The 26,227-nt window shown below is 44.5% G+C and overlaps 1 protein-coding gene across 3 annotated transcripts in view; it reads left to right on the forward strand.

Annotated features, from left to right (window-relative positions):
* Nucleotides 1-26,227, forward strand: part of MYLK (myosin light chain kinase) — a 305,994-nt gene that overhangs the window by 104,494 nt on the left and 175,273 nt on the right. For all 3 annotated transcript variants that reach the window (XM_054044298.1, XM_054044297.1, XM_054044296.1), the window contains one exon: nt 25,600-25,807. In XM_054044298.1, the coding sequence (XP_053900273.1) occupies nt 25,600-25,807 (208 nt within the window). The remainder of the gene's footprint in view (nt 1-25,599; nt 25,808-26,227) is intronic.

Consider the following 26,227-nt stretch of genomic DNA (forward strand, 5'->3'; position numbering starts at 1 on the left):
CCCATGACAAAATCTGCTTCATTGTTTTTTTTGAAGTCAAAGTAGATAAGGAAGAAATCGCAACTTCCCCAAATTTCATTTTTCTTGTATTAAGTGTCTTACTCTCATGTCTTGGCCTTTCTTCTGGGGCTGTCTGCAAAAAATTTATGAACAAAAGCAATGGAAAATGCAGCAAATCAGCCTCTCCTGAAGAATTGGAAATGAATGAGCGGTTCCTGTTTTTCGGATGGCTTTCACAACACAGTGAAAGTCTGTCCTTGCTTTTCAGAAAACTCTCTTCCTGGGGCACAGGTTTCTGCTGCTGGGAAATGAATACTTGAAATGGCGCAGTATCAGTTGGCATCATGTTAGAAGTTGAATGGGGTATGTGAAGCAATTAATAGAGGCTACGTGGGCATCTCTATCCATTCAGCAGCCACTAGTGTTTCCCTTTCAACTAATTTATGTTTTTATTGTATAATCCTAAATGAGCCATAACAGCGCACACAGCTCAGCCATAGTTTTACCTATGACGTTTAAACTATTCAAACTACTCAGCACCTAATGAAATCCAATGTGTTTAAAAGGCCTTAACAGTACCAGTTGGTCCCTGGAAGGTAAGCTGCCTAACATTGACAAAATATATCTACATGGGTTTTTAAAGACTTCAGACTCTGGAAAATCTTTCATTGACGTCAATGGGAGTTTGGCTTCAGTGAGTCCTACAGGGTTTTGTTCTGAAGCAGCAATGCTTACCCTGAAAACTTTTTAGGTCTGTTCTTCTAAATACCCTCCTGTTCCCTGAATCTGTGTTAAAGTACTAAAACTAATCATGTCCTCTAGTGTAGTATCTCGCTGGTCTGGCTCTAATGTGTTCAGACTATTCTGTGTTGGGTTTTTTGTTTGCCTGTTCTGAGTCCACTTTAGTTTTACTGCAAGGGCTCTGGGGCAGGGACCTGTTATTTGTTAGGCAGTACTCATCTGTTGTACAGTTGCATGCACATTGATACTTCTGTGAATACTAAAGTGCAGGGCCTATATATCAGTGTAGAAAGGACCAGCAACTTGATGTAATGCAGATAGATGTGGGACTGAATTGTTTCCATCAGTAGACAAGGAGAGGGAGCGCACCTGTCTCATGCACTGCACTGTGCAATTCCGCTATAACGTAGAACATTGCCACGTAAAATCTGTTGGTTACGAAGAAATACAGTTCAGTGATTAGAGCTGAGTATGCTGAGAACGGGAGTCTAGGTTCTATTCCCAGCTCTGTTGCTGACCTTTTGTGTGAACCTGGGAGGTCACTGAAGGTCTCTGTTCCCCCACATATAAAATAGAAGTTACACTTACCCGCCTTGGTGAAGTGCACCTGTGATCAGATGTGTTTTGTACCCCAGAAGACACTAACCATTCTGGAGCAGGGACTGTCTTGGACAGTGCCCCCTGTCACAAGTACTAACAATGTGCGTGGCAGAGCTCTTCTGTCAAACCACCTTAGCTGCAGGCGTTGGAACTTCAGCAGCTCTCGGCAGGGTTCTGCTGTCTCATTGTGGCAGGTGCAGCTCATTAACTGCACAGGGCATACAAGGGAGGTGAGCGCCCCTGTCTAGGGAGAGGGAGTTAAGACAGCAGAGGGAGACAGCCAAAAGTCTGGGAGAAAGCTTTGGCTGAGCTTTATAGTGTGTAATTGCTTTTGGGTTGTCAACAAAGCCAAACTTCAGGAAGGCGGGGAGTTTGGACGTTGACCAAAGGTCGGTCTGAGGACAGGGTAGGGATTCAGCCTGTTCACAATATTTTACAGACGAATAAAGTCCAGGACCCCTTAATGCTAAAAGAGAAAAATTAAAATAAAATCATCCAAGTGAGCTATTTGAGTGGCTTATATAAAACTCTCCTCACATACTTATTGATAGAGGTCAGCTAGCGAATATGCTGGGAAAGTAGAAGGACAGATGTTGCTTCCAGTGGAATGATTTATTAATGCTTTCCATCAGAAAGCATTCTTGCCACCCACCACCTTGGGATTGCAGCACCTGATTGAGTCTGTGTGAAAACAACATCCGCAGTTGTAGCAAAGCACCCGTGCTGGTAAAAGATCCATTAACTGAACAGTGTTAGAGAAATACCAAAGTGTGTGTGTGGAAGTGTGCATATGTCCAGTGTACTAGAAAGGTTATCACTGTTGGAGTGTTCCTTTATAGTGTCGTCTCCTGCACCAGCAGTGAACACTGAAGATACTTTAGTGTTGCCTGAAGATTATATGGTCTATTTTGACATCCAAAAGCTTCAATAAAAATGTAGGCCATGATTCAGGAAAACATACAGGTCTGTATTTAAGTCCCATTGAAGTCATGCTTAAGTGCTTTGCTGAATAGAGCTGTTTTTCCTAAATCAGAGCCTTAATGCACTATGATACCTCAAAACAACATCCACAATCAGTTTAGCTCTGGAACTCCACTTTGGGCCATTGGAAATGATTCAGGGCATGTGGACCCAGTGACATTATGGTACCTGGGAAAGTGTTGCCTTATCCAAATAGCTGGTGACTAAATACCAAAGTCAGTACGTTCGGCACCTCTGGGGAAACTCTACTTCATTTCCATTAAAGAATTGTGGAAAAAATGTAGGATTGAGACGAAATGATCTGCAGCTACTGTCTGTTTTACTGTTAACAGACCATGTCTTTAGTAGATGATCATAAATGCTTCCCTGTTGGAAATACCATAAATGCTGGATGAGTTGGCAAAGACCCAACATATTGCCTGTCAGGACTTTGGAGAAAATGCCAGACTAGCGATCTGTGAAGCACCTGAGTCCTTGCCCAGCCAGGAGCAAGGAAACCGCAAGAACTACAAAGAGACTCAGTAGTTCCGGAGAGCTCTCCATCTTATTGCTGCTTTGGGCTTCCAGTCTCCCACTCCCTCGCTTGTGCCCCTTATCCATGGCCAAAGCAATTTGTGCACTTCAAGATGGAGTATTTTGCCATTGTGTATGTTACATTCTTACCTAACTGATGAGAACTTGGGAGGTGCTGGTTCCCAGTCTCCTGTTTAGTTTGCTATATGTAGATCTCTTATATGTTCTGTAAATTACACATGTACCATAATGCCAGCATTTCTTTATCAGATCATTGAATCCAAAGTGTGACTCCAGCCTCTATAGCACCTCCAAATGGAGCACTGCAGAGGTAACGAAGCAGGACCTGAAGAATTCTTATCACTGGGAAAGAATTTTCTATAAGATAAACTCTCTCTTTTTTGGGGGGGTCCTTTTAGAGAGAGAATTCTAGATCAGTGGCTCTCAACCTTTCCAGACTGCTGTACCCCTTGTAGGAGTCTGATTTGTCTTGCATACCCCCAAGTTTCATCTCACTTAAAAACTACTTGCTTACAAAATCAGACCTAAAAATACAAGTGTCACAGCTCACTGTTATTGAAAAATTGCTGACTTTCTCATTTTTACCATACAATAAAAAATAAATCAATTGGAATATAAATATTGTACTTGTATTTCTGTGTATAGTATATAGAGCAGTATTAACAAGTCATTGTCTGTATTGACTTTGCTAGTGCTTTTTATGTAGCCTGTTGTAAAACTAGGCAAATATCTAGATGAGTTGATGTACCTCCTGGAAGACTTCTGGGTATACGTACTCTTGGTTGAGAACCACTGTTCTAGATCATCTGTACTGGTGTTAAAGATGGAATAAACACAGTAGCATGATGAAGTCATTTTTCCATGTGGTTGTCATTTCTGCCCTCTAGAACAGCGATTTTCAACTTTTTTTTCATTTGTGTATCCCTAAAAAATTTCAAATGGAGGTGTGGACCCCTTTAGAAATCTTAGACACAGTCTGCAGACCCTCAGGTTGAAAACCACTGCTCTAGAATATTAGGACTCTTTTTACCAAAGGACTATGGAAATCTTCGATGCACGCTACAACCGGGAGAGTGGAAATCGAGAGAATCACCCACTCCAGACACACATGAATACGTAGGGGCGAGCCTCCTATTTTTCCTCATCTAACCAGAATCATGAAAATGAATCCTCTGTTTGAGTTTACTGGCAGGGAAATAGACCCAGGGTTCAGTAATCTGAGACTTGTGCATTCAGGTTTGTCATGTGTTTTTTTTTTTTATACAGACCCCACCTTTTACCAAAGTATATTGTTCTACTGTAGTGCCCCTGCTTGACATGGCAATCACAAGGGGCCAGAAGTGCTGAACATCCACAACTTCATTTGAAGCCAGTGGGAGCTGCAGATATCTCTTCACCTCTGGAAGTCAGGCTATATGTTTCTACATAGGGTTAGGAAGAGAGAATCGCCAAATGGCATATCAGTATTTGCACTTCAGGAAGGGTTTTCAGAGTGTGCATTAGTAATGAGGAAATAGGAGCTCAGTGCCAAGTCTAATGCAGACTCTCATTCCTACTGGCTCTTGCTACTCTTGCATTGAATTTTATGAGTTGCATTTTCATGAGACTGGTTGTTTCCCATCTGCTGGTGTGGTGAGGGAAGTGATCAAAATGAATATAGCCTTAAAAGTTGAAAGAGAATTTATGACATTTTCCCTTCCCTGCTGGTAGTTATCAGGAGATATCGAGGAGGTGAGTTTGTTAGAGGTTTTTTCTTCATTGCCACCAAGTGGAATCCAGGAAAAATACATCTGGTCTGAAGTTTGTTAAACTTGTGAGAGGAATTTGACACAGTTAGTTTTGTGGACTGATGTTGTTTTTGAAAGGAATGCCATCACATGCCATACACTAACGCCAGGAATGAAAGTGAGTTGTAGAGTTCAGAGATGCCTCACAGATACTTAATCCACAAAGGTGTATTTTTGTTTTTTTGTTTTTGTTTTTTAGAAGACCTGGTTGAAGATGTGGTGTTTTTCTCTCACTGCTCCAGATCATTTGAGAGGAGAACTAGATAATTGCACTCTCCAATTGTGAAGATGTATGTCTTCACAGAGTAGCATTTCAATACAGGTAATGCCCAGAGAACTGATTTATGAGGACTCCATGTGTTTGGAATATAAAATCTAAACATCACCAGATGTAAAATACCAGAATTTGGCACTGCAATGGAAACCTAGGTTTACACAAAGACCAAGACACACTCCTTGAAACATATGCACTATAGCTAGTGCTTTCAACTGAGCTACATTTGATCCTAGCTTTTGCATTAAATGATAGCTTTAAACTAGGCTACAAAGGGTTCTTGACCATTTCTTAGAAGGGGTATAGTGCCTCTTATTTGAAAAAAAAATAGCATTCCTCTGATTGCAAGGTCATAGCTAAGATACCAAACATCTCTTAACTTTTTTCAGATTTAATCTTGGCTTGTCGGGTTCCAAATCCAGAAGCAAATTTCTAAAAAAACTGGATCAAGTATTCTTGACTTATGCTTTTAGCATTAAAGTTTCAGAAGGAGCCATAACAATTTATCATATCCACCCCCCTCTATCAAGAACATCTGCTCTTTGTTTGTCAAAGTGGGACCACAGTATAAGCCCTACTTGACTGATCTGTACAACCATTCTTGCAAATAGCAGCAGTGGCCAGAACCACATTCTCCCACTTAGCAAGAAAATTGGACTCCTTCCCTGGATCCTCTCCAGGGTGTTGACCTTGTTACCTCTAGACTAGAGCTTTGCAATGCTTTCTACCTAGGGCTCATAGTGGGAGGTCACACACATTTCAGGTGGTCCAACACTCAGTGACTTTTTTCCTGTCAGGAACATGCTACTGCTCAGTGCCCTGTACTAAATCTCCTGTCCAGTACCAGATCTACATCACAGATCTAGTAGTCTTCATGGAGGTATTCAGTGACTAGGACCTAGCTGCCTACGGGGTCACCTCCTTTTTTTTGCACAACCCACCAAGAATACCATGATCCATATCAGTAGTGCAATTGATATGAATCTCTCAGGAGCTGGTGTAAAGGGAGCGCTCGGCAGAGTGCCCTCCACTTTTTGAGTTCCATATGAATCCATGTATCATGTCGCTCAGAACAAAATACACTGCATGCCTCTTTGCAAAGGCCTTCCCTGAATGGCAACTGAGGTCTTCTATATTCTTGGTTATTATTTATCCCCTCAGTATCTCATAGTAATAGTGTGAGTGAGAAGTGCTGAAACTGCTCCATCCTCAGGCAAGAATGATTTCCTTTCTAACTGTTATTGCTGGTAGCTAGTGTGACATTCCAGGGCAACTGCACCTGTATTTCCCTCCACGGTCCAGCAAAGGCACCCACTCTAGGCTCCCAGCTTCTCAGCTATCGCCTGTCTTTGGCAGTGACCTGCGTTTCTCTCCCTCCTGAGTGAGTTTTTTTTAGGTACACAGTGCCCTGCCTGTATTGTGTTGTTCTCAGCAAGCCAGCCTGCCTAAACAGGCCCGTATCTTCAGTTGCTTTCTCCTCAGAGGCTGTAAGCAGCATAATTACCTCCAGTTGTTACCAAACAGCTCTTTCTGTGCAAGCACACTTACTCTTGAGGTGAAAGTATTACAGAGAAAACCTATTAAAACAATAGACATTCCTATACACATGGTAAAAGCTTACCAGAGGTCACCCAAAGTCTTATGCAGCCTCCGTAGGCCAAAATCCTTCCAAAGTTTCCCGGAATGAACTGCCCCCTGCCCTCCCTTTGATCAGAAGGTTCTATCACTTTGCTGGATTAAAAAGAAGATTCAGAGACAGTTTAAACTCAGGCTTTTTATCCAGAGGTCCTTTCTTGTTTGTAGGTCTCTAGAGAATCCAGTTTGAGCCAGTATATGCAAGCCTTCCCAGGTGGTGGTACCTCTCTGGAGGTACCACACAACCTGTGTGAATTTTCCTAATCACTCTTTACTGTTCGCAGCTCCTGGAGGCCTGTGGTCACCCTTCCCCGTGGAGTTGCATACAATCCCTGGCCCACAATGATATGTACATTTAATACAATAAAATCTCCCAAAGATATTGCAGGAATTGACATATCTGTCACATATAGATACTGCAGTGAGAAGTACATTAAGAGTAAGATTATGTTTCAGTTACTTTTAGTGAAAGTCATGGACAGGTCACGGGCAACAAATAAAAATTCACGGAGCCCAAGACCTGTCCGTGACTCTTACTAAAGCCCCGGGTCCAGCCCCAGCCACGGCTCCAAGCCTGGCTTCAGCTGCAGACAGCTGAAGCTGAAGAAGTCATGGAGGTCCAGTAAAGTCATGGAATCCGTGACCTCCGTGACTAAATCGTAGCCTTAATTATAAATACATAACAGACTAAATAGGTACGGTATCAGTGAATATTATGTCTATCAGGCGTCTTCGTTACAGTCAATGCCATGGCATATGAAGGTTTGATGCATTTTTATAACAGCATGGTAGGTTTTCAAGCAAACTAATGATAAAGGCCAAGAGAACTAGCGGTTTTGAGTTCTGGCTTCTTAGAATTATTAGTGTGTCTGATTTAGGATATCCGTCCCCGTCAGTTCAGTCTTTTACCTGGAGTGAACTTCATGAGTTCTCTGTGCCAGTTTGTAATGAGGAATGCTATGTTTCTTCCAAATACTAAATCCCCTCTCCAGCATTAATTTCAGAATGGGATGTAGGCAAGCAGGGAGAGAACTAATAGGATGGACATCCCTGGTTTGCTCTTTGAGACTTGCCCTCAGCTGAATAAACTGGTGTGCATGGATTTCAGCCAGTTTGCCTGCTGTTTGAAGGGCAGAACCTAGGTTTGGAGGGCATGGACAGTGTAAAAGCAGCTGGTTTGAACAAGCTGCTTTAGATTGCTGAATTGTTGCTTTGCTTTTGTGCAGTGTCGTAATGCATTAAATAACGTCCTGTGTGAGACGAATCTTCTGGTGTTACTTCTGTTTACTGCCAAAGATAGCAAAACTGGTCAAATTAACATGAAGCTTGGATAAAAGAAAGAGACCTGCCATCAGTATGGACAGGTGGCATGAAAGCTGAAATAAAGCAGTGGTCAGAACTGATAGGAAGTGCAAATGAACAGATACTGCCTTCTGTCTGCCCAGATTACCTTTAGATTCTTTACTCCTGTATCTCTTTAGTTCTATCTAGAATCTGTACAGTGCCCATCACTGTTACATGTGGTGTCTACCTAATTGAGCTACAGCTTGCCTTGCCTAGCTTTCTTATGCTATAACTCTGCTACTGAATAGGATTAAATGTGCAGGCTTTATGGTGCTATTTAATTACAGTCATATTTTTCTCTGGGAGGGCAGGGTTGCATTGGATTATGTATTTATTGAATACATTTTAGAGAATGCACTAATATTATCCTGTTGCTAATTTTAGTAATTCCTCTGGCCCAACCCCATCCCTTTTGTGGTAACTTAAGAATCCAAGAAAACAAAGTATAACAGCTGTTTATGCTTGGAGGCAGGTATCCCAAGCAGTCTTCTATCATGTGAACAAATCACCCCTCACTGGGATTCCTGACTCCATGCTGCCTGCCTCTTAGATCTCCTCCTGAGCGAACCTCAATAGCTCTGTTTTAGAACTTGGCCACCTCCTCACGGGAGAAACCCAGCAGCTGCGGCTGATTCCTCTTCCTTGTGAGGGAAGGGAGCTCATTTATATCTTTGTCCCCTTATCCAGCATCCCTTGCTGTAGTCTCTAACTCCCACTGCCCTTTTGGGAACCACAACTCCCAGAAGTCATTGGTTCTCAGTGGAAACTACACAGAGGACAGAAGCTGGACCATGACCCTTTCTCACAGGGCTTGCTCACTGTGTGACACTCTGTTAACAGCTATGCAGGCATATATTCAAACAATCTAGAAACCTACCAGCCTTGTTGTGAAAGATCAGAAAGCTTACAGGGGTTCTCAGCAGCGCCGGCTGGTCAGTTGCTCTTGGATCTTTTTCCTTAGCTAAGGCATCTTTCTTGTAAAGTAAAGGACAAGAAATTAGGTATGACGGGATCTAGAACAGGGTAACAAGAGCTCTGAGGAAAGGAGAGGAAGGATGATAAAGCATGGACTATGGCAAGAAATAAGCCATCTGCTATGTACATTCCAGATGTTAAGTTTGCCCCAGTATCTGTATACAGCAGCAGTTTATCATGGTTCTCCTATGAATTCAGTATCCTTGATCAGGCTATTGTGATGCTCCAAACTGAAAGCCAGTCGAGGGTATAGCTACAACTGCTACTGTCTACTAATAATAGATGAACCAGCTGCAATATCAAGCTTCAGTCTTTTTTTAAAATGATTAAAAAGTCACTGTGTACACTGGAGAATGAGGTGCTGATTCTAGGCAACAGCAGTGCTAACCCTAGGGGATTGTGTAATGTCTAGGTGAGCACATGCCTAAAAACATCAGGGCATGTTGAAAACCTTTGTTCTGTATCCCTGTTTCACTTCATGTGTTCTTCGTCCCTGCCAAGCTGAGAGCTTTCTCTTTGAAGTGTGTCCATATTTATTCCATTTAACCCCTTTGGCTTCTAAAATAAAGATTTCCCACATGGAGAACCTGGAGTGAGAGGGAATAGCATTTAACAGCAGGAGCAACAAACCTGTAGGCGTCAAAGGATTTAATGCCACCCAGCGTATTCTGTTATGCTTTAACACTGTGTTGCAATGACAGCCCTCCCCAAAAGAGGCAAAAATAAATATAGAGGAGTAGAAAACTATGCAGTAGAACCTCAGAGTTACAAGACGGGAATGGAGGTGGTTTATAACTCTGAAATGTTCCTAACTCTGAACAAAACGTTACGGTTGTTCTTTCAAAAGTTTACAACTGAACATTGACTTCATACAGCTTTGAAACTTTACTATGCAGAGGAAAAATGCTGCTTTTAGCCATCTTAATATAAATGAAACAAGCATGGAAACAGTTACCCTACCTTGTCAAATCTTTTTTTTTTTAATTTCCCTTTATATTTTTAGTAGTGTACATTTAACACAGTACTGTATTGTATGTCTTTTTTTTTTTTTTTTTGTCTCTGCTGCTGCCTGATTGTTTACTTCTGGTTCCAAAGAAGATGTGTGGTTGACAGGTCAGTTGGTAACTCTGGTGTTCATAACTCTGAGGCTCTACTGTAGTTTAAATAGAGCATGAAGTAGGAAGAGCTGAGTAGGGTACATAATAGGGTTACCATACGTCCGGATTTTCCCGGACATGTCCGGCTTTTGGGGGCTCAAATCCCCGTCTGGGGGGAAATCCCCAAAAGCCGGGCATGTCCGGGAAAATCGGGAGGGAGGGAGGGAGGGCTCGGCCTCTTTGGCCGGGGCCGGTGCGGGGCCGGGCCAGGGTCGCGGGGCCGGGGGCATGGTGCCGGGCCGGGCGCGGGGCCGGGCGGGGAGCCGGGGACGCGGTGCCGGGCCGGGGTCGCGGGGGGGTGCGCTGGGCCGCGGGGCCGGGAGCCGGTCCGGGGTAGCGGGGGGGTGCGCTGGGCCGGGAGCCGGGCTGGGCCGCCGGGGGGTGCGCGGGGCCGCCAGCCGGTCCGGGCCGCCGGGGGGTGCGCTGGGCCGCGGGACCGGGAGCCGGTCCGGGGTAGCAGGGGGGGTGCGCTGGGCCGCGGGGCCGGGAGCCGGTCCGGGGTCGCGGGGCCGGGCCGTGCGCTGGGCCGCCGGGGGCCGGCAGTGCTGGGCGGGCCGCGGGTGCTCGGCCGGGGGCCCGGGGGCCGGCAGTGCTGGGCGGGCCGGGGGTGCTCGGGCCCGGGGCCGGCACCCCAGGGCCCGAGCCGACCCAGGCTGGAGCCGCCGGGGGGCCGGCCTGGGCCGCGCCTCCTCCCCCCACACTCCCCCTTACCTGCTTTAGGCTTCCCGCGAATTAAATGTTTGCGGGAAGCAGGGGAGGGGGCGGAGACTTTGGGGAGGGGGCGGAGTTGGGGCGGGGGCCTGGGCGGGGCTGGGGGCGGGGCCCCGTGGAGTGTCCTCCATTTGGAGGCACAAAATATGGTAACCCTAGTACATAACATTTTTATGCCTCTTAGTATTGCAAAGATAAATCACAAAGCATCTCTTATTTTACATAGGTTGAGCAATCGAGACTCTTCCTTTAGCTGAGCAGTTTATACACTCTGGGCTTGACGCCTACTTTAGATGCGCAAAAAGAAACGGTGAGGAACAAAAGTGGTGTGCATTTATCACAGCACGACTTAACACCATATATTGCTCCAGCCTTGGACCTTTAAAATTCCGCCAGTTCTGCAGGGAAAGGATTCTTTTTACAGGAGCTCAGTGTCATTCAATGGAATTCACGCTGCAGTGTATGAAATCCACTGCAGGACAGAAGTAATTTTAAATGGCTAGTACTGTACATTCCTATAGTTCTTTAAGGCCAGTCTTTTGGGGGTCTGTTTGGTTTATTGCAGCTCTTACATGTGGTGAGAGTCCAGCATGTGCCTGAATGTGAATTTTGATGTGGTTTTTGTGTGTGTGTACCCTGTACTTTGGTCTTCGCAATCCAAGACAGACGTCTTAGCAGTCATCTCTTTCCTGGCCTTATCATGGTGTATGTTGCTGTGACCGAGATTAGCATTATGTGACACACACTTGAACTTTAGCTGAAATGGCAAGCCTCAGACACTTCAGCCAGCATTGGAATGAGCAAGATATTACAATATTTGACATTGTTTCAAATATCTTCTTTGTGACTACACACCAAGTGCATGCAACTCAGCAGCACAGCACGCCTCACTGATATGTATTGCAGTGTATTGAATTTGAGGTTGTAGCTGTTCTTAGGGGACTGTGCTCAGCTCTTTCATATACCATTAACCTCATTGGAGCCACTGATGCCTATCTCAGAGCAGGATTTGACTCTGAACATCAAAGCATAACCTACACTGGTTCTTCAGCCCACCATGACCTGCCATTGAGACTGTGGCGTAACTTAGAGAGCAAACTGCTGGTTTTTGAGTGTAAACCACCTGTCATGTTTTAGAAAATCATGCCCCTAATTTGGAGCAGTCAGACAAAGAGCCGCTGCTTCTTCGCATATGCACAACGTGCCTCAGGTGGCATGTGACCAGGATTCATCACTGAATGTGGTCTGCTGGTTGGATCATTAGCCTGTCCAGCCTGCACTGATGCGGGAGTGCGACATGAGCGCTGAGCCACTGAGAGTGCATTGCTGTCTTAAGGTGTCTTTGGGTGCATATAAGAATCGTGGTTGCAGCCATTTTACATGACACTGTCCCTTGACTGCATAGCTTCAGTGGTGTTTTGTTTTTCCTAGGGGCTATGCGCCCATAGAGCTAGACACACAACTGTGACAGGTTCATGGACATAGAGTTCTTTCTCAGATCTTCATCGTGGTGCTTTGACATACAGTATATGTTTATATTAACAGGACTTTTCAGGAAGATTCAGCAGTTGACGTTCACAGCCCAAAACTCTAAACCTGTATAGTACCATACAAAAAATCTTCACTAATTTTTGTTGTTGTCAGCATTTTTTAATGTTTGCGGGAGAGGCTGGAGTGAAAGGCCAGGGTCTCATCAGAATTGGAGATATTCATACAAAGAAAGGACAAGGCAGTAAATAAAGGTTATAGCCCTATGCTGCAGGGCATTAGATAAGCAGATAGATTCTTCCTTGCTTTGGATCCATTATTCAAGGCAGATGTTTTTACTGAGCTCTGGAAAGGTTAAGAGAGGAATATAAAACCTGCTGCAGTTCTGGAATGGGTCCATCAGCATAAAACCCAGTAACCAGTGATTCATTTAAGGATCCCTGACACTTTTATGGCAAGACTATGTCTTTCAGAGTGGGTCTGGCTCGGTTTGAAACACATTCCAAACCCAAACCTGAAATAAATCCTTTCAGTAGAGCAGTGCTGCAAACATTTCCTCTCTTCATTTCATTTTCAAGCCTTATATTAAAGAACAAAAAAATAGAGCTAGTGAAGGGAATGACTTAACCCATCAAAGGGAAATCGCATGTCGATCAGCCTGTATTTTAATTTTTGGTATGGAATTTCTGCAGCTCCTTAGACATGCATATGTCTAAAAACATACAGATATCATGTACAAAATAAACACACATGGAAGAAATTGAAAAAATATTTATGTATAACTCAGCCAAATGATACTGAAGAGGTATCTGTAGCTGCCTATCCATAACTGAAGCGTTGGGTAATGTTAGGGAAAAGATGCTTTTCCCCAAGAATCAGGTAAGCACAAACAATACTGAAGGGGGCTTACTCACTGTACAGGGAAGACTGACAAGTGGCTTCAAAAATATGGTGCCATAGTGGCCAGTTATATACATTGTCTTATCAATTCATTTGCATTTATCTGTACATACAGAGACAGACATTGTTACAAGTCAAGAGAGAACCCTGACCAAAGATTAAAATAAAAACAGTGTGTACATATAGAGGCCATCCTAATTGCATCAAACGTCTATGACTACCTTATGGGGGAAGGAGGCGGGGTGGGGGGAGGGATGAGTGCTTACAGATATCTGGTGGGCTGTGAAGGGAGGGTTTGTTCTGTTCTAAGAGCTGAATTACTGGGCAGGCATTGACCATATAAGCTTATCAATTGTTTACAGTTGTCAGTGTCCTTGCTACTGAAGCATTCCTGCTTGTTCTGCTGTTTTTGTCTTAGCTGTTAGCTAAATTTTAACTCTTGCCCGACAATGCCCTCTTGTTAACATATCAAACTTTTAGAAGAGATAAAGTCAATACTTTAAATGCTTTGATATACATGATCTGTTTTAGGGTTGCCCAAGGGAGGTAGGAGGGGGAGGGGGGCAGAGGGGAATTGGGGGAAGGGGGTAAAGGTAGGAAACATAGTAAGATTTTTAAGCATGTGTCTAAAGTACCCACACATGACCAGAGAGGTTAGCAACACAAATACAGAAGCAGCAGCAGCTATTGTTTGGACAATAGTCCACCAGGAGATGGGGCTGCAGGATGCATTATGAACAGGATCTTCCAGTCGGGTGATCGTTTGGTTGGAATGTGACCTTTGGTGACATGGTTACGAACAGTGGTAAACGCAGATGCAGCACCAAGGACCACTTTTAGTGGTACCTCCTCGGTGTCTTGTCCAGGTATCGGTTGTTATACCACCGACGAGCCGCTGTCATTTTAGTGAGCGCACGGCCGGGGAGGTGCACATCACCTGGGGTAAGTGAGTCCGTAATCTGCAGGCACATGGAAGCGTTTGCCTGGCACCGTAATGGTCCGTACATGTAATAAAATGCACATCACTGAGTAGTGGATACTTATACAGCAACTTCACCATCTGCAAAAGGAAGGACATCCACAACAACAGAAGAGGACAAGGTTAAAGGACGAAGGGTAGAACAGGAACACACAATGTAACTGTTTGTTTTTCTACAACAGCCCGAGGCTGTCATCAGTGTAGCATTACCAGGGGATGGTGCCAGGTATCCGGACAACCCTACTTTGTACACCATATCGTTAGTTACATATCCAATAGACTTAAAATGGAAAGAAGGAGGAAACACATGGATAGGGATAACAGAAGGGTACACAAGAAAGAAATTAAAGGAGAAGGGTGAGTTTGGAGGAAGTAAAGAGGCTACTATCAGTTGAGTAGAAATGCCTGCAATGTGGGCAAGGGTGGGGGAGGAAAGGGTATGGGACGGGGGAAAACCCAGGCATACATCTAACATGTTTTCTTTTGCAATGCTAAACAGATCACGAGGCAGCATATCACAAGCACAACCTTTAGCTTGTGACTTGGCCAGGTTGACTATAGCATCTGAGGTTTTCTCAATGATTTTGTAAAAATCCTCTATGGCTACATCAATTGCAGTTAGAGCATAAGATAACCTGGTGTTAGTATGCTTAAGGGCTTGGGTGGTTTGGCCTTTGACCCAAGAATTGTATGACATTGCATCCCAAAATTGGGGGTCCTATATGTGTGCGCCCACATCCCCTGGAGCTAAATACCCAGTTACAGTCCAGATCCAGTGAAATGCAGGGAGGGAGCCGAAGACGGCTCCCGGGCTGTGGTAGTCAGATTGAGACCTTGGTGCCTGGATGTTTTTGGAGGCGAGCTGTAACCATGATAGGTCCCAGGTGGTCGGTCTGGGGGCAAGCCAAGTGTCTTTAAACCCATTCACCGCTGCCTCCTGTAGGGAGTTGCACATACTGGCCAGCTTTGAAACAGGCATCTTGTGTAACGTGTATTAAGGACAGGTTCCAGGATGCCGCATCAGGTATGTTTTCCAGGAGGATTAATGTGGGGAGTTAACATTTGTTACCTAAAAGGATACAATATAAACACAATGAATTTATTTATACATTTTAATTCTGGTTTTATGAACCCATGTTGGAATTCCTTGCACTTTCACAGAGGTATCTGTATGGGCCAATACCATGTGCGGGCCATAGTATTTTGACTGAAATATCCCGGGGTTGTATGTTCTTACCATGACTTGATCTCCCTCCTGTACGTGCATCCAAGAGGGGGTTTCTGGAGGGTCCTGGGCTTAAGAGGGTGTACTTCCACAAGGAACCAGTATGCTTTGCTGAAGTAAAGAGTGAATAATGTTACCTACTGCATCCACAGCCTCAGGTTTGAGAGGGTATTGCTTGGTAGGTGGAGGGAGTTGACTGGTAATCTGGATGGGTGGGCAAAGATGAGCAGGCATCGAACTGCAAGACAGTTTATTTTCTGCCCAAACGTGTGTCCCTGACTAGGCTTTTGGGCCTTGCGCCTGCAGTTCTTTTGGGTATGCCCGAGACACCCACAATTATAACAGGCTACCTGGTCTTCTGCTGTTACCACGGCAACGCGAGTAGCCTTGCTCCTTATTTTTTTAGCTTATCTGGCTGTGCATTCAGAGGCCCACATACAGATGGATTCATAATAAGAGCCTGGGTTCACTCCCAAATTAAGGGCTATTTGCAGTTGGGAGTTAAAACCTTCCTTTAACATTTTTAGAAACACCTGATCTATTTTCTTTGGGTCTGCAAGGCGTGCATTGCTGGAATACATCTCCCACTTTCTCTCTCAATATTGAGCCGCAGGCTTGGTCTTGCCTTGTACGCAGCCCACAATCAGTCCCCAATTACCGGCTCCGTTCCCCAAGGTTTCTTGGACGGCTTCCTTAAACTCAGTGCAGGCAAGGGTCATATCATTTTCAGATTAAAATTTAAGAGAGTCCCAAATGCCGTTTCGGTGCCCTTCTGTAGGGATCTTGGCCCATGATAGATCAGGGCATTTAGCTTTTGTTAAGATATAAAGATCCCTGGGATGTAACGTGTAGGTGGTAACCATCTGGCTTATTCTTTTCCAGAATATCAAATTTGGGCTTTAGATCAGGGAGATCTTTCAGTAAGCCCCTTATTTCCTCTGTGCTGAGAGGAATTGTTTTCACCTGTTCCTGACCACCGAATGGTCACTTGGAGAGGGGCCCAGGGAGCACTGGCACTTAATTCTGGGTTAAAAGGGGGGAGAGGAGGAGGGGGCCAAATATCTTGAGCTTCCCCCATGTGTTTTGAATTTGATTCTCAAGGTGTTTCCAACTAATTTCATTTTGGTCTTTATCAATATCGCTGCTTGAGTCAGGGTCAGTAAAATTACCCTTCTGTTGTATGCTAGCAACAATACGATGTGCAGAGGAGTTGGGCTTTTTTTTTTTTTTAGTTTTGCTTTTAGAGCCTTGTTTTCTCCTTCAAGCTTACTCAGCTTGCAGTTGCAATCTGCCTTTTGATTTAGCTCTAATGTAAGAGCCTTTTGGAGTGTTTCCAACTCTTGTAGTTTCCTTTCATATTCGCAATACATTATTACAATCCCCTTCTCTAATCTTCCTTTAGTCTGACCAGACCACCACAACACGCCGTCCATCGTACTCATACCCTCATTGCATCCATTTTTGCGATCGTCTTTTGAACCTTATCATGTTTCCCTTTTATAAAATCAGTCTCTCCCTCCTGTAGAGGGCATCATTGACGAATTCTGGGGCAACTCATACGACATTGTATCCCAGCTTCCTAAAACCCACTTAAGCAGCGCTTCAGGGGAGACCGACTGAGCACACCCTTGTACTCCATTTACTGCAGCACACACTCTGGTGCTCAGTAACTGGCGATGCAGCCTTCGTCTCCAGCGATCCTTGCACCCCAAAAACTTGGTAGTGCAGCCTTCGTCTCCAGCGATCCCTGCACTCCAAAAACTTGGCCACAAACACAGTCCCGTTCAGTCCTCTGGTCTGTGCGTCCTATATGTGGTTTGTATTAAAAAAGGAGTGCGAAGGGATGTCTCGGGGAGTCCCAAACCAAGGTGTGCACTAGAGGTGGTAAGTAAAAGGCTACTCACCTCTATCCCTGGTTGTGAGAAACTCTCCGAGGATTCCCGATCACACCCTGCTCGCTGCGCCAAAACTGTTAGGCAAAAAGATTATTTTCCCCATGAATCAGGCAAGCACAGAAAATACTGAAGGGGGTTTATTCACGGTACCGAGAAGACTGACAAGCAGCTTCAAAAATATGGTGCCATAGTGGCCAGTTATATACATTCTCTTATCAATTCATTTGCATTTATCTGTACATACAGAGACAGACATTGTTACAAGTCAAGAGAGAACCGTGAGCAAAGATTAAAATAAGAACAGTACATACATATAGAGATCATCCGAATTGCATCAAACGTCTATGCCTACCTTATGGGGGAAGGAGGTGGGGTGGGGGGGGGTAGGGATGAGTGCTTACAGATATCCGGTGGGCTGTGAAGGGAGGGTTTGTTCTGTTCTAAGAGCTGAATTACTGGGCAGGCATTGACCATATAAGCTTATCAATTGTTTACAATTGTCAGTGTCCTTGCTACTGAATGCTACTGAAACAACAAAGAATCTGGTGGCACCTTAAAGACTAACAGATTTATTTGGGCATAAGCTTTCGTGAGTAAAAACCTCACTTCTTCGGATGCATAGAGTGGAAGTTACAGATGCAGGCATTATATACAGACACATGGAGAGCAGGGAGTTACTTCACAAGTGGCGAACCAGTGTTGACAAGGCCAATTCAATCAGGGTGGATGTAGTCCACTCCCAATAATAGATGAGGAGGTGTCAATTCCAGGAGAGGAAAAGCTGCTTCTGTAGTGAGCCAGCCACTCCCAATCCCTATTCAAGCCCAGATTAATGGTGTTGAATTTGCAAATGAATTTTAGTTCTGCTGTTTCTCTTTGAAGTCTGTTTCTGAAGTTTTTTTGTTCAATGACAGTGACTTTTAAATCTGTGATAGAATGACCAGGGAGATTGAAGTGTTCACTTACTGGCTTGTGTATGTTACCATTCCTGATGTCCAATTTGTGTCCATTTATTCTTTTGCGGAGGGACTGACCGGTTTGGCCAATGTACATGGCAGAGGGGCATTGCTGGCACATGATGGCATATATGACATTAGTGGATGTGCAGGTGAATGAGCCCCTGATGGTGTGGCTGATGTGGTTGGGTCCTCTGATGCTGTTGCCAGAGTAGATATGGGGACAGAGTAGGCAACGAGGTTTGCTACAGGGATAGGTTCCTGGGTTGGTGTTTCTGTGGTGTGGTGTGTAGTTGCTGGTGAGTATTTGCTTCAGGTTGGGGGGTTGTCTGTAAGCAAGGACTGGCCTGCCTCCCAAGGTCTGTGAGAGTGAGGGATCATTTTCCAGGATAGGTTGTAGGTCGTGGATAATGCGCTGGAGAGGTTTTAGCTGGGGGCTGTATGTGATGGCCAGTGGTGTTCTGTTATTGTCCTTGTTGGGCCTGTCCTGTAGTAGGTGATTTCTGGGTACCCGTCTTGCTCTGTCAATCTGTTTCCTCACTTCTCCAGGTGGGTATTGTAGTTTTACGAATGCTTGATAAAGATCTTGTAGGTGTTTGTCTCTGTCTGAGGGGTTGGAGCAAATTCGGTTGTATCTTAGGGCTTGGCTGTAGACAATGGATCGTATGATGTGTCTTGGATGGAAGCTGGAGGCATGTAGGTACGTATAGCGGTCAGTAGGTTTCCGGTATAGGGTGGTGTTTATGTGACCATCACTTATTTGTACTGTAGTGTCCAGGAAGTGGATCTCTTGTGTGGACTGGTCCAGGCTGAGATTGATGGTGGGGTGGAAATTGTTGAAGTTCAGGTGGAATTCTTCAAGGGCCTCCTTTCCGTGGGTCCATATGATGAAGATGTCATCAATGTAGCGCAAGTAGAGGAGGGGCACTAGGGGACGAGAGCTGAGGAAGCGTTGTTCTAAGTCAGCCATAAAAATGTTGGCATACTGTGGGGCCATGCGGGTACCCATAGCAGTGCCACTGACTTGAAGGTATAAGTTGTCCCCAAATCTGAAGTGGTTGTGGGTGAGGACAAAGTCACAAAGCTCAGCCACCAGGCTTGCTGTGGCCTCATCAGGGATGCTGTTCCTGACAGCTTGTAGTCCATCCTCATGTGGAATATTGGTATAAAGTGCTTCTACATCCATGGTGGCCAGGATGGTGTTTTCAGGAAGAACGTCAATGCACTGTAGTTTCCTCAGGAAGTCGGTGGTGTCTCGAAGATAGCTGGGAGTGCTGGTAGCATAGGGTCTGAGGAGAGTGTCCAAATAGCCAGATAATCCTGCTGTCAGAGTACCAATGCCTGAGATGATGGGGCGTCCAGGGTTTCCGGGTTTATGGATCTTGGGTAGTAGATAGAATACCCCTGGTCGGGGTTCTGGGGGTGTGTCCATGTAGATTTGTTCCCGTACTGTAGCTGGGAGTTTCTTGAGCAGATGGTGTAGTTTCTTTTGGTATTCCTCAGTAGGATCAGAGGATAGTGGCCTGTAGAATGTGGTCTTGGAGAGTTGCCTGGCAGCCTCCTGTTCATAATCTGACCTGTTCATTATGACTACAGCACCTCCTTTGTCAGCCCCTTTGATGATAATGTCAGAGTTGTTTCTGAGGCTGTGGATGGCATTGCGTTCTGTACGGCTGAGGTTATGGGACAAGTGATGTTGTTTGTCCACAATTTCAGCCTGTGCACGTCTGCGGAAACACTCTATGTAGAGGTCCAGTCTGTCATTTCGACCATCAGGAGGAGTCCACGCAGAGTTCCTCTTCTTGTAGTGTTGGTAGGAAGGTTCCTGTGGGTCAGTGCACTGTTCAGTGGTGCGTTGAAAATATTCCTTGAGTCGGAGACGACGAAAGTAGGTTTCCAAATCACCGCAGAACTGTATCATGTTCGTGGGGATGGTGGGACAGAAAGAGAGTCCCCGAGATAGGACAGACTCTTCTGCTGGGCTAAGTGTGTGGTTGGAAAGATTGACAATGTTGTTAGATGAGTTGAGGGTACCATTGTTATAGCCCCCAGTGGCAGGTATTAGTTTAGATAGCTTACAGTCCTTTTTCCTCTGTAGAGAAGTGAAATGTGCATTGTAAATGTCTTGTCTCATTTTTGTAAAGTTCAGCCACGTGGAAGTTTGTGTAGAAGGCTGGTACTGTATGAGAGTCTCCAGTTCTGAGAGCTCATTCTTGATCTTCTCCTGTCTGCTGTACAGGATGCTGATCAGGTGGTTCCTCAGTTTCTTTGAGAGTGTGTGGCACAGTCTCTCACCATACTCAGTGTAGTATGTTGATTGCAATGGATTTTTTACCTTCAGTCCTTTTGGTATGATGTCCATCTGTTTGCATTTGGAGAGGAAGATGATGTCTGTCTGTATCTGTGCAAGTTTTTTGTTGAGGTTGATGGATTTCCACTCCATACGGCTAAATTTAGTGCCTTGCATGTTGTCAAGTATCAGGGGATAGCCGTGTTAGTCTGTATCTACAAAAACAACAAAGAATCTGGTGGCACCTTAAAGACTAACAGATTTATTTGGGCATAAGCTTTCGTGAGTAAAAACCTCACTTCTTCGGATGAAGCATTCCTGTTGTTCTGCAGTCTTTGTCTTAGCTGTTAGCTAAATTTTAACTCTTACCTGACAGTAGGAATGATCTACTGTGGTCCAAGTTGGAGTTGGGAATACTATGACAAATAAAGGCAAAAATGTAGACTAAGGCCATGCCTACACTAGCACTTATGTTGGCAAAACTTCTGTAGCTCAGGGGTGTGAAAGAAACACACACCCTGAGCAACGTAAGTGTTGCTGGCATAAGCGCTCATATGCACAGCGACGCTCGTTCAGCTGGTTTTATTATGTTGACAGGAGAGCTCTCTCCCATTGGCATAACGTGGCTACAGGAGTGCTCTCACATCTGTGCTGCTGTAAGCTGGGAAATGTAGATATGGCCTAAATCTCAGGAAAATTCTTCATTAGAGATCTGTTAAATGGTGTAATTGTTGCCCCCAAAAGAAGTAATGGAAGCCCATTGCACGAGTCATTTGAAGCTGAACTGGACAATACACTAGAAGAAATATTGTAGGGAACCATTTTGCACTGGCAGGGAAATGGAGTGATATTTTTCCTATATCTTTACAATCTACAATTCTATATGTTCTGCAAGTGTGTGTGTGTGTGTGTGTGTGTGTGTGTGTGTGTGTGTATGGCATGTGTCTTGGGTGAGGTGAGGCAGATGAATTACGCTTATGGACTGGATTCTCAGCAGGTGCAAATTGACATAGCTAGAGTACTTTCAGTAGATCTGTGCTGATTTGCACCAGCTTAGAATCTGGCCCATTCTGGCCAAATAATGAAGTCGCTATTAAAGAACCTCCTTTCTGCATACCACTCAAACAGCTACTTTCTGAATATTTACGACGGTCGTCTTGGTCCTAAACGTGTGTGTCTAAAACAATAATTTTAAACTCTATTTCATCTAAAATTCCTGAAACCTAATATCTCCTACTGTGTATGACCTAACATCGAAATTCAATTCTAATTAACACTTTGTCCCTAATTACCTCTGGCTTTGCTCATGTCCTTCAACCCCTATGTGGCTCAGTTTCTTAATTCACACAGGGGAGATCAGACCTTCTTCCCAGGGAGGCAATAAAGACTAAAGAGTTAAGTCGATCATAACACATTTTGAAGATAAAGAGTCTTCCTAAATTCCACATCTTATTATGTATTAAAAATTGGGAGAAAGGCCATTCACTTTAATTTCATAGTCAGTGGAGAATTTAGGGCCTGTCTACACTGGGATTTTTGCACAGATGTAGCAGCCCTGGTACAAACCCTTGGGGCAGATGCATTGCACTAGTGTTCAAAGGTTCCGATTGGGATAAATTGCAGTGGCTCAAGCCACTTTTATACCAATGCAGAATCATCTATGCTAGAGTATAGCTGCATTGGTGCAAAAATCTCTGGTGTAGCCAAGCCCTCAGCTGCCAGTTCCTGCAAATGAGATGGAAAAGGTTCTTCCACCTTGCCCCCCACCCCCACACCAGAATATTTAAAATTGTTGAAGGGGGAAAATTGAAAACCAAATATTTTGGCCGAAACCGAAAATATTTAGATTTGGAAATGCCATGGTAGTTATAGTTTGGGTGCCACCTGCTCCCTTTACCCTGTCATAAACAAGGCTCCCCGGTTTAACTTAATCTCCCATGATGCACCACAGCCTCATCTCAGAGATGATGGGATGCATCATGGGAGATATAATCCAAGTTGGAAATCCAGTCCATGGAGGAGAATGGGAGCATGAGTCATCTGAAATACAATAACCACAAGCCACTTTGGTGGCATTTCCAAATCTAAGTATAGGTTTGTTTTTTTTCAGCCAGACTTTTGGTTTTGGCTGAGAACTGTTCAGTTCTTGTGCATTTGGTCTTTCAATGAAAGCAGACACTTCTTAAGAAAAGTGTTTTGTAGAAAATCCAGGTTTTTCATTGAAAAAAATTTTTGACAGAAAATTTTTGACCAGTCCTAATGCCATGGTTACAGAATCCAGATGTTTTAGGTGTCAAACATTGTGTAGAACAGTGGTGCCCAAATTTTTTCTGTCGCATTCCCCCCCCCCTTACCAGTAATGGAATCTGTCCACGCCTCCCCAGGAGTCAGTTGGGAGCTGCAGCAGGGGGCCAGGATTGGGCCTGGGAGCAGGCCGGGGCTGTGGTGCTGGCCAGGAGCCAAAGCTGCAGCTGGGGCCAGTGTGGAGTTGGGGGGCAGAGTGGGGTGGGTGGTGCTCTCTCCCTGCCCCCCATGGGGGCTGGCTCAGGCCCTGCTGCAGCCCCCCAAACATACCTCTGTGTCCCCATAGTGGGGAATGCCCCACAGCTTGGGGACCAGTGGTGTAGAAGATGTTTCCCTTCTGCTACATGAACATCTCTTGATGAGCTTTCCTATTTAGTTTTTAAATTGATAGAGATTTGTTTGGTGTGTTTTTGTTTATTTTTAAACAATGTTCCTGTAGCTTGAGGACTCTGTGGTGATCTTTTTGACCATGAAAGATAAACGGTATAATGGATGCACAGTCTGTGTGTTGTTGGACCTTGTGCTCTCTGAAATGCATGGCCACATAACATGGAGAGAGCATGGATGGTCCAGTGCTTATAGTATTAGTCTGGGCTGTGAGAGACCTGGGTTCGATTCCTGTTCCACCACAAACATCCTGTGTGTCTCCGGGCACATCACTTAGCTTCTGTGCCTCTGTTCCAAATCCATAAATGAGGATAACAACATTTCCCTATCTTACAGGGGGTTTGTGAGGATAACTACATGAAGTTATTAAGAGATTTGGTGGCTCTTTTTATTTATAATAGTGTCTCCCATTGCTGAAGAATTCCAAAGAGCTTTTGTAACACCGACAGACCCCGGTTGTCAGCGGGCGGGATCGAACCTGGAATCTCTGGAGCTAAATGCATGAGCTAAAAGCCACATGGCTCTTAGCTAAGGGTGTAGAGCAGACTCATTAATCTCTCTCTAAGTGGTCTCAGTGCCACTAGATGGGACAGAGTACCACACCCGGGAGGTGTGTGGGTTACACTTTCACCAAAGGACCTTGATGTTGTTTAAGTAAAGCTGGGCTTGGGAAAAGTTTTAGATGTTTAGATTGGAAATCGAAAGCTCCTCCAGCACATTCATTATGTTGTCTACAGTGGGAAACATAATATGTCCTGTAATGACGGACTGTATATTGGGTAATTAATGTGACGGAGTGTGGATTGCCATGTCACTAACAAAAGTAACTAGGAGTTAATGGAAGGGAAAGGGCTTCTGACTACTGTAAGTGCTGTGGTTCTAAAAAAGGCTTGCAGATCGGAATGTTAGGCTTCAGCAGAAGAGAAACCCAGCTGGTGTGAAGTGGGATTGGATTAGAAATGAAAGGGTTGGTTTTGAAAGAAGAGAACAAAGGAATGAGTATGGGTGGTGCTGCTGAAAATTGTAAGTAGGAGAGCGAGTGGTACTGGAAAAGGAAACGGACAGCTGAATCAAGGCAGGGAGGAAATGTTGGAGGAATCTGGATAAACTAAGTTATATGCAACTGAAGACAGAGCATCTAAATTTTGCTGGGCAGCTAAATTGGCAACTTGCTAGGAAGCCCAACTTCCATAAAATAGAGCAGATTGCAGCATTCCTTCTCCTTAGTAGGAGATGGAGGCCAGCATGAGGCATTTCTTCTTGATCCGTTCAGTTATTTTAAGAGTTTAAGGCAAAGACAATGTGTTTGATCAAGGAAATGGGAGCTAAATTATCAGTTAGGGATTAGGGAAGGAGGGTGAAAATATTGTAGCCGAGTTACTTTGCTGGCTGCATTAGGGTGACTTGACACATACAAAGGCATCCCCAAAGTTGTGGCTCTTCTCATGAAGTATGGGAAGAACCGTTGCCTGAACAGTTAATTCTGTGAGGAAATCAGAGGCATGTCTGGTTTGTTTTTTTCCCTGCTTCTGTGAGTGAAAACGCCACAACCTCAGCTGCTGTGAATGGTTCAATTGAAGTCAATGATGCTATGACCATTTATGCCAGCTGAAGAGCTGGCTCAAAATGTGAAGCTCTCAGTAATACCTGCAGCAGACGATGAGCTACCCACCTCCTCTCCTTTCTTTGCAAAAAATTAACGTGGTTCTCTTCTGCAATGAACTTATGGCTACTGTCATTTTATAGTCGATTATGCATGTCTGTGCTCGCTCACCAATAGACTGAATCCATTTAGTATAATATTGGGGAGAGGTATCTAATCTTTCTAGGGTCCTGTGCTGTGCCCACCACCAAGGCATCTGAGTGGCTGTTAAGGCATGTTTTCAAATGTGGACCCTTAATTTTTCTTTTAGAAGTGGGTTAGTTGACAGAGGGGCTTCCGCTGATGTCAATAGGAGCTATAGGTGCTCAGCACATTGGAAAATCAAGTCCCTTTCCTATGGGACATGTGGCATAAATACCGTTTCCAGTAGCAGCCAAACTGCAGGCAACCACGTTAGAAAAATTTGGCCTAAAGGCCCTGCATACTTAAATGTACAGTAGTTGCTCTGCCTTTGAATTTCTATATATTTGGAACCTGGGCCTCAGAATTCCTCATTGGTGAGTTTAATATGTTGCTGCAGGCAAATCATTCTGATGGAAAACTTTCACTGCATAGGTATCTGCCTGAGTAGTATTATGAGTTTAACATTTTGATTTGTCCTGTCGTTTCTCTGTTTCAATAGGTTCTGCCATTTGGCTTGCAAAGTTTTTTATGTGTTTAACAGTTACCGCTTCAAGAACTTTCCACAGTATTGCTCAATATCCTGCATTTCTTATTGATAAAATCACTTATGTTTTTCTTCTTCCCCTCCTCTTGCCAACCCATCTTTCTAGGTCAGGGGCTATCCAGAACCTAAGATCACATGGTACAGAAATGGGCTTCCCATCACAGAGGGAGAGTATTACGTAGTGGACCGCAGCATTCGAGGGATTTTCAGCTTAGTGATCAAAAATGTGCAAGAGGAAGATGGTGGTAAATACACTTGTGAGGCTGCAAATGATGGTGGAGTTCGCCAGGTGACAGTGGAGCTAACTGTGGAAGGTAAGAGGACTATTACTATGCTGTTCCTTAAATATAATCATGGGTATGATAAAACACACCCTCTAAAGGGGGCAAGATAGATGAGATTATCAAACTGACAGGTGAAGATACAACCTGTATGTACAATGTTGATCACTGATGCAGAAGTAGAACTCATTAGCCTCATCACCGTACTCATTGAGAAGAGTGGTCTGAGCACAGGGTTAGGGGCCAGGAGTTTTAGTTCTAATCCCACCTGACACTCATTCTTTCTGATGCTAGGAGCAAGTCACATAGCCCCAAATCTTCAGAACTGTTTCCACTTACCCTGGGTGCCTCCATATTTGGGGGCTGAATAAGTACAGAATGGGAAATGAGCCACAAGGATACCAGTGCAATTAATAGGAGTTTTGCTGCTAAAACCTGGTACGACATTTTGAA

This window comes from Malaclemys terrapin, chromosome 11 (genome assembly GCF_027887155.1).
Source record: "Malaclemys terrapin pileata isolate rMalTer1 chromosome 11, rMalTer1.hap1, whole genome shotgun sequence".
Lineage (NCBI taxonomy): Eukaryota > Metazoa > Chordata > Testudines > Emydidae > Malaclemys > Malaclemys terrapin.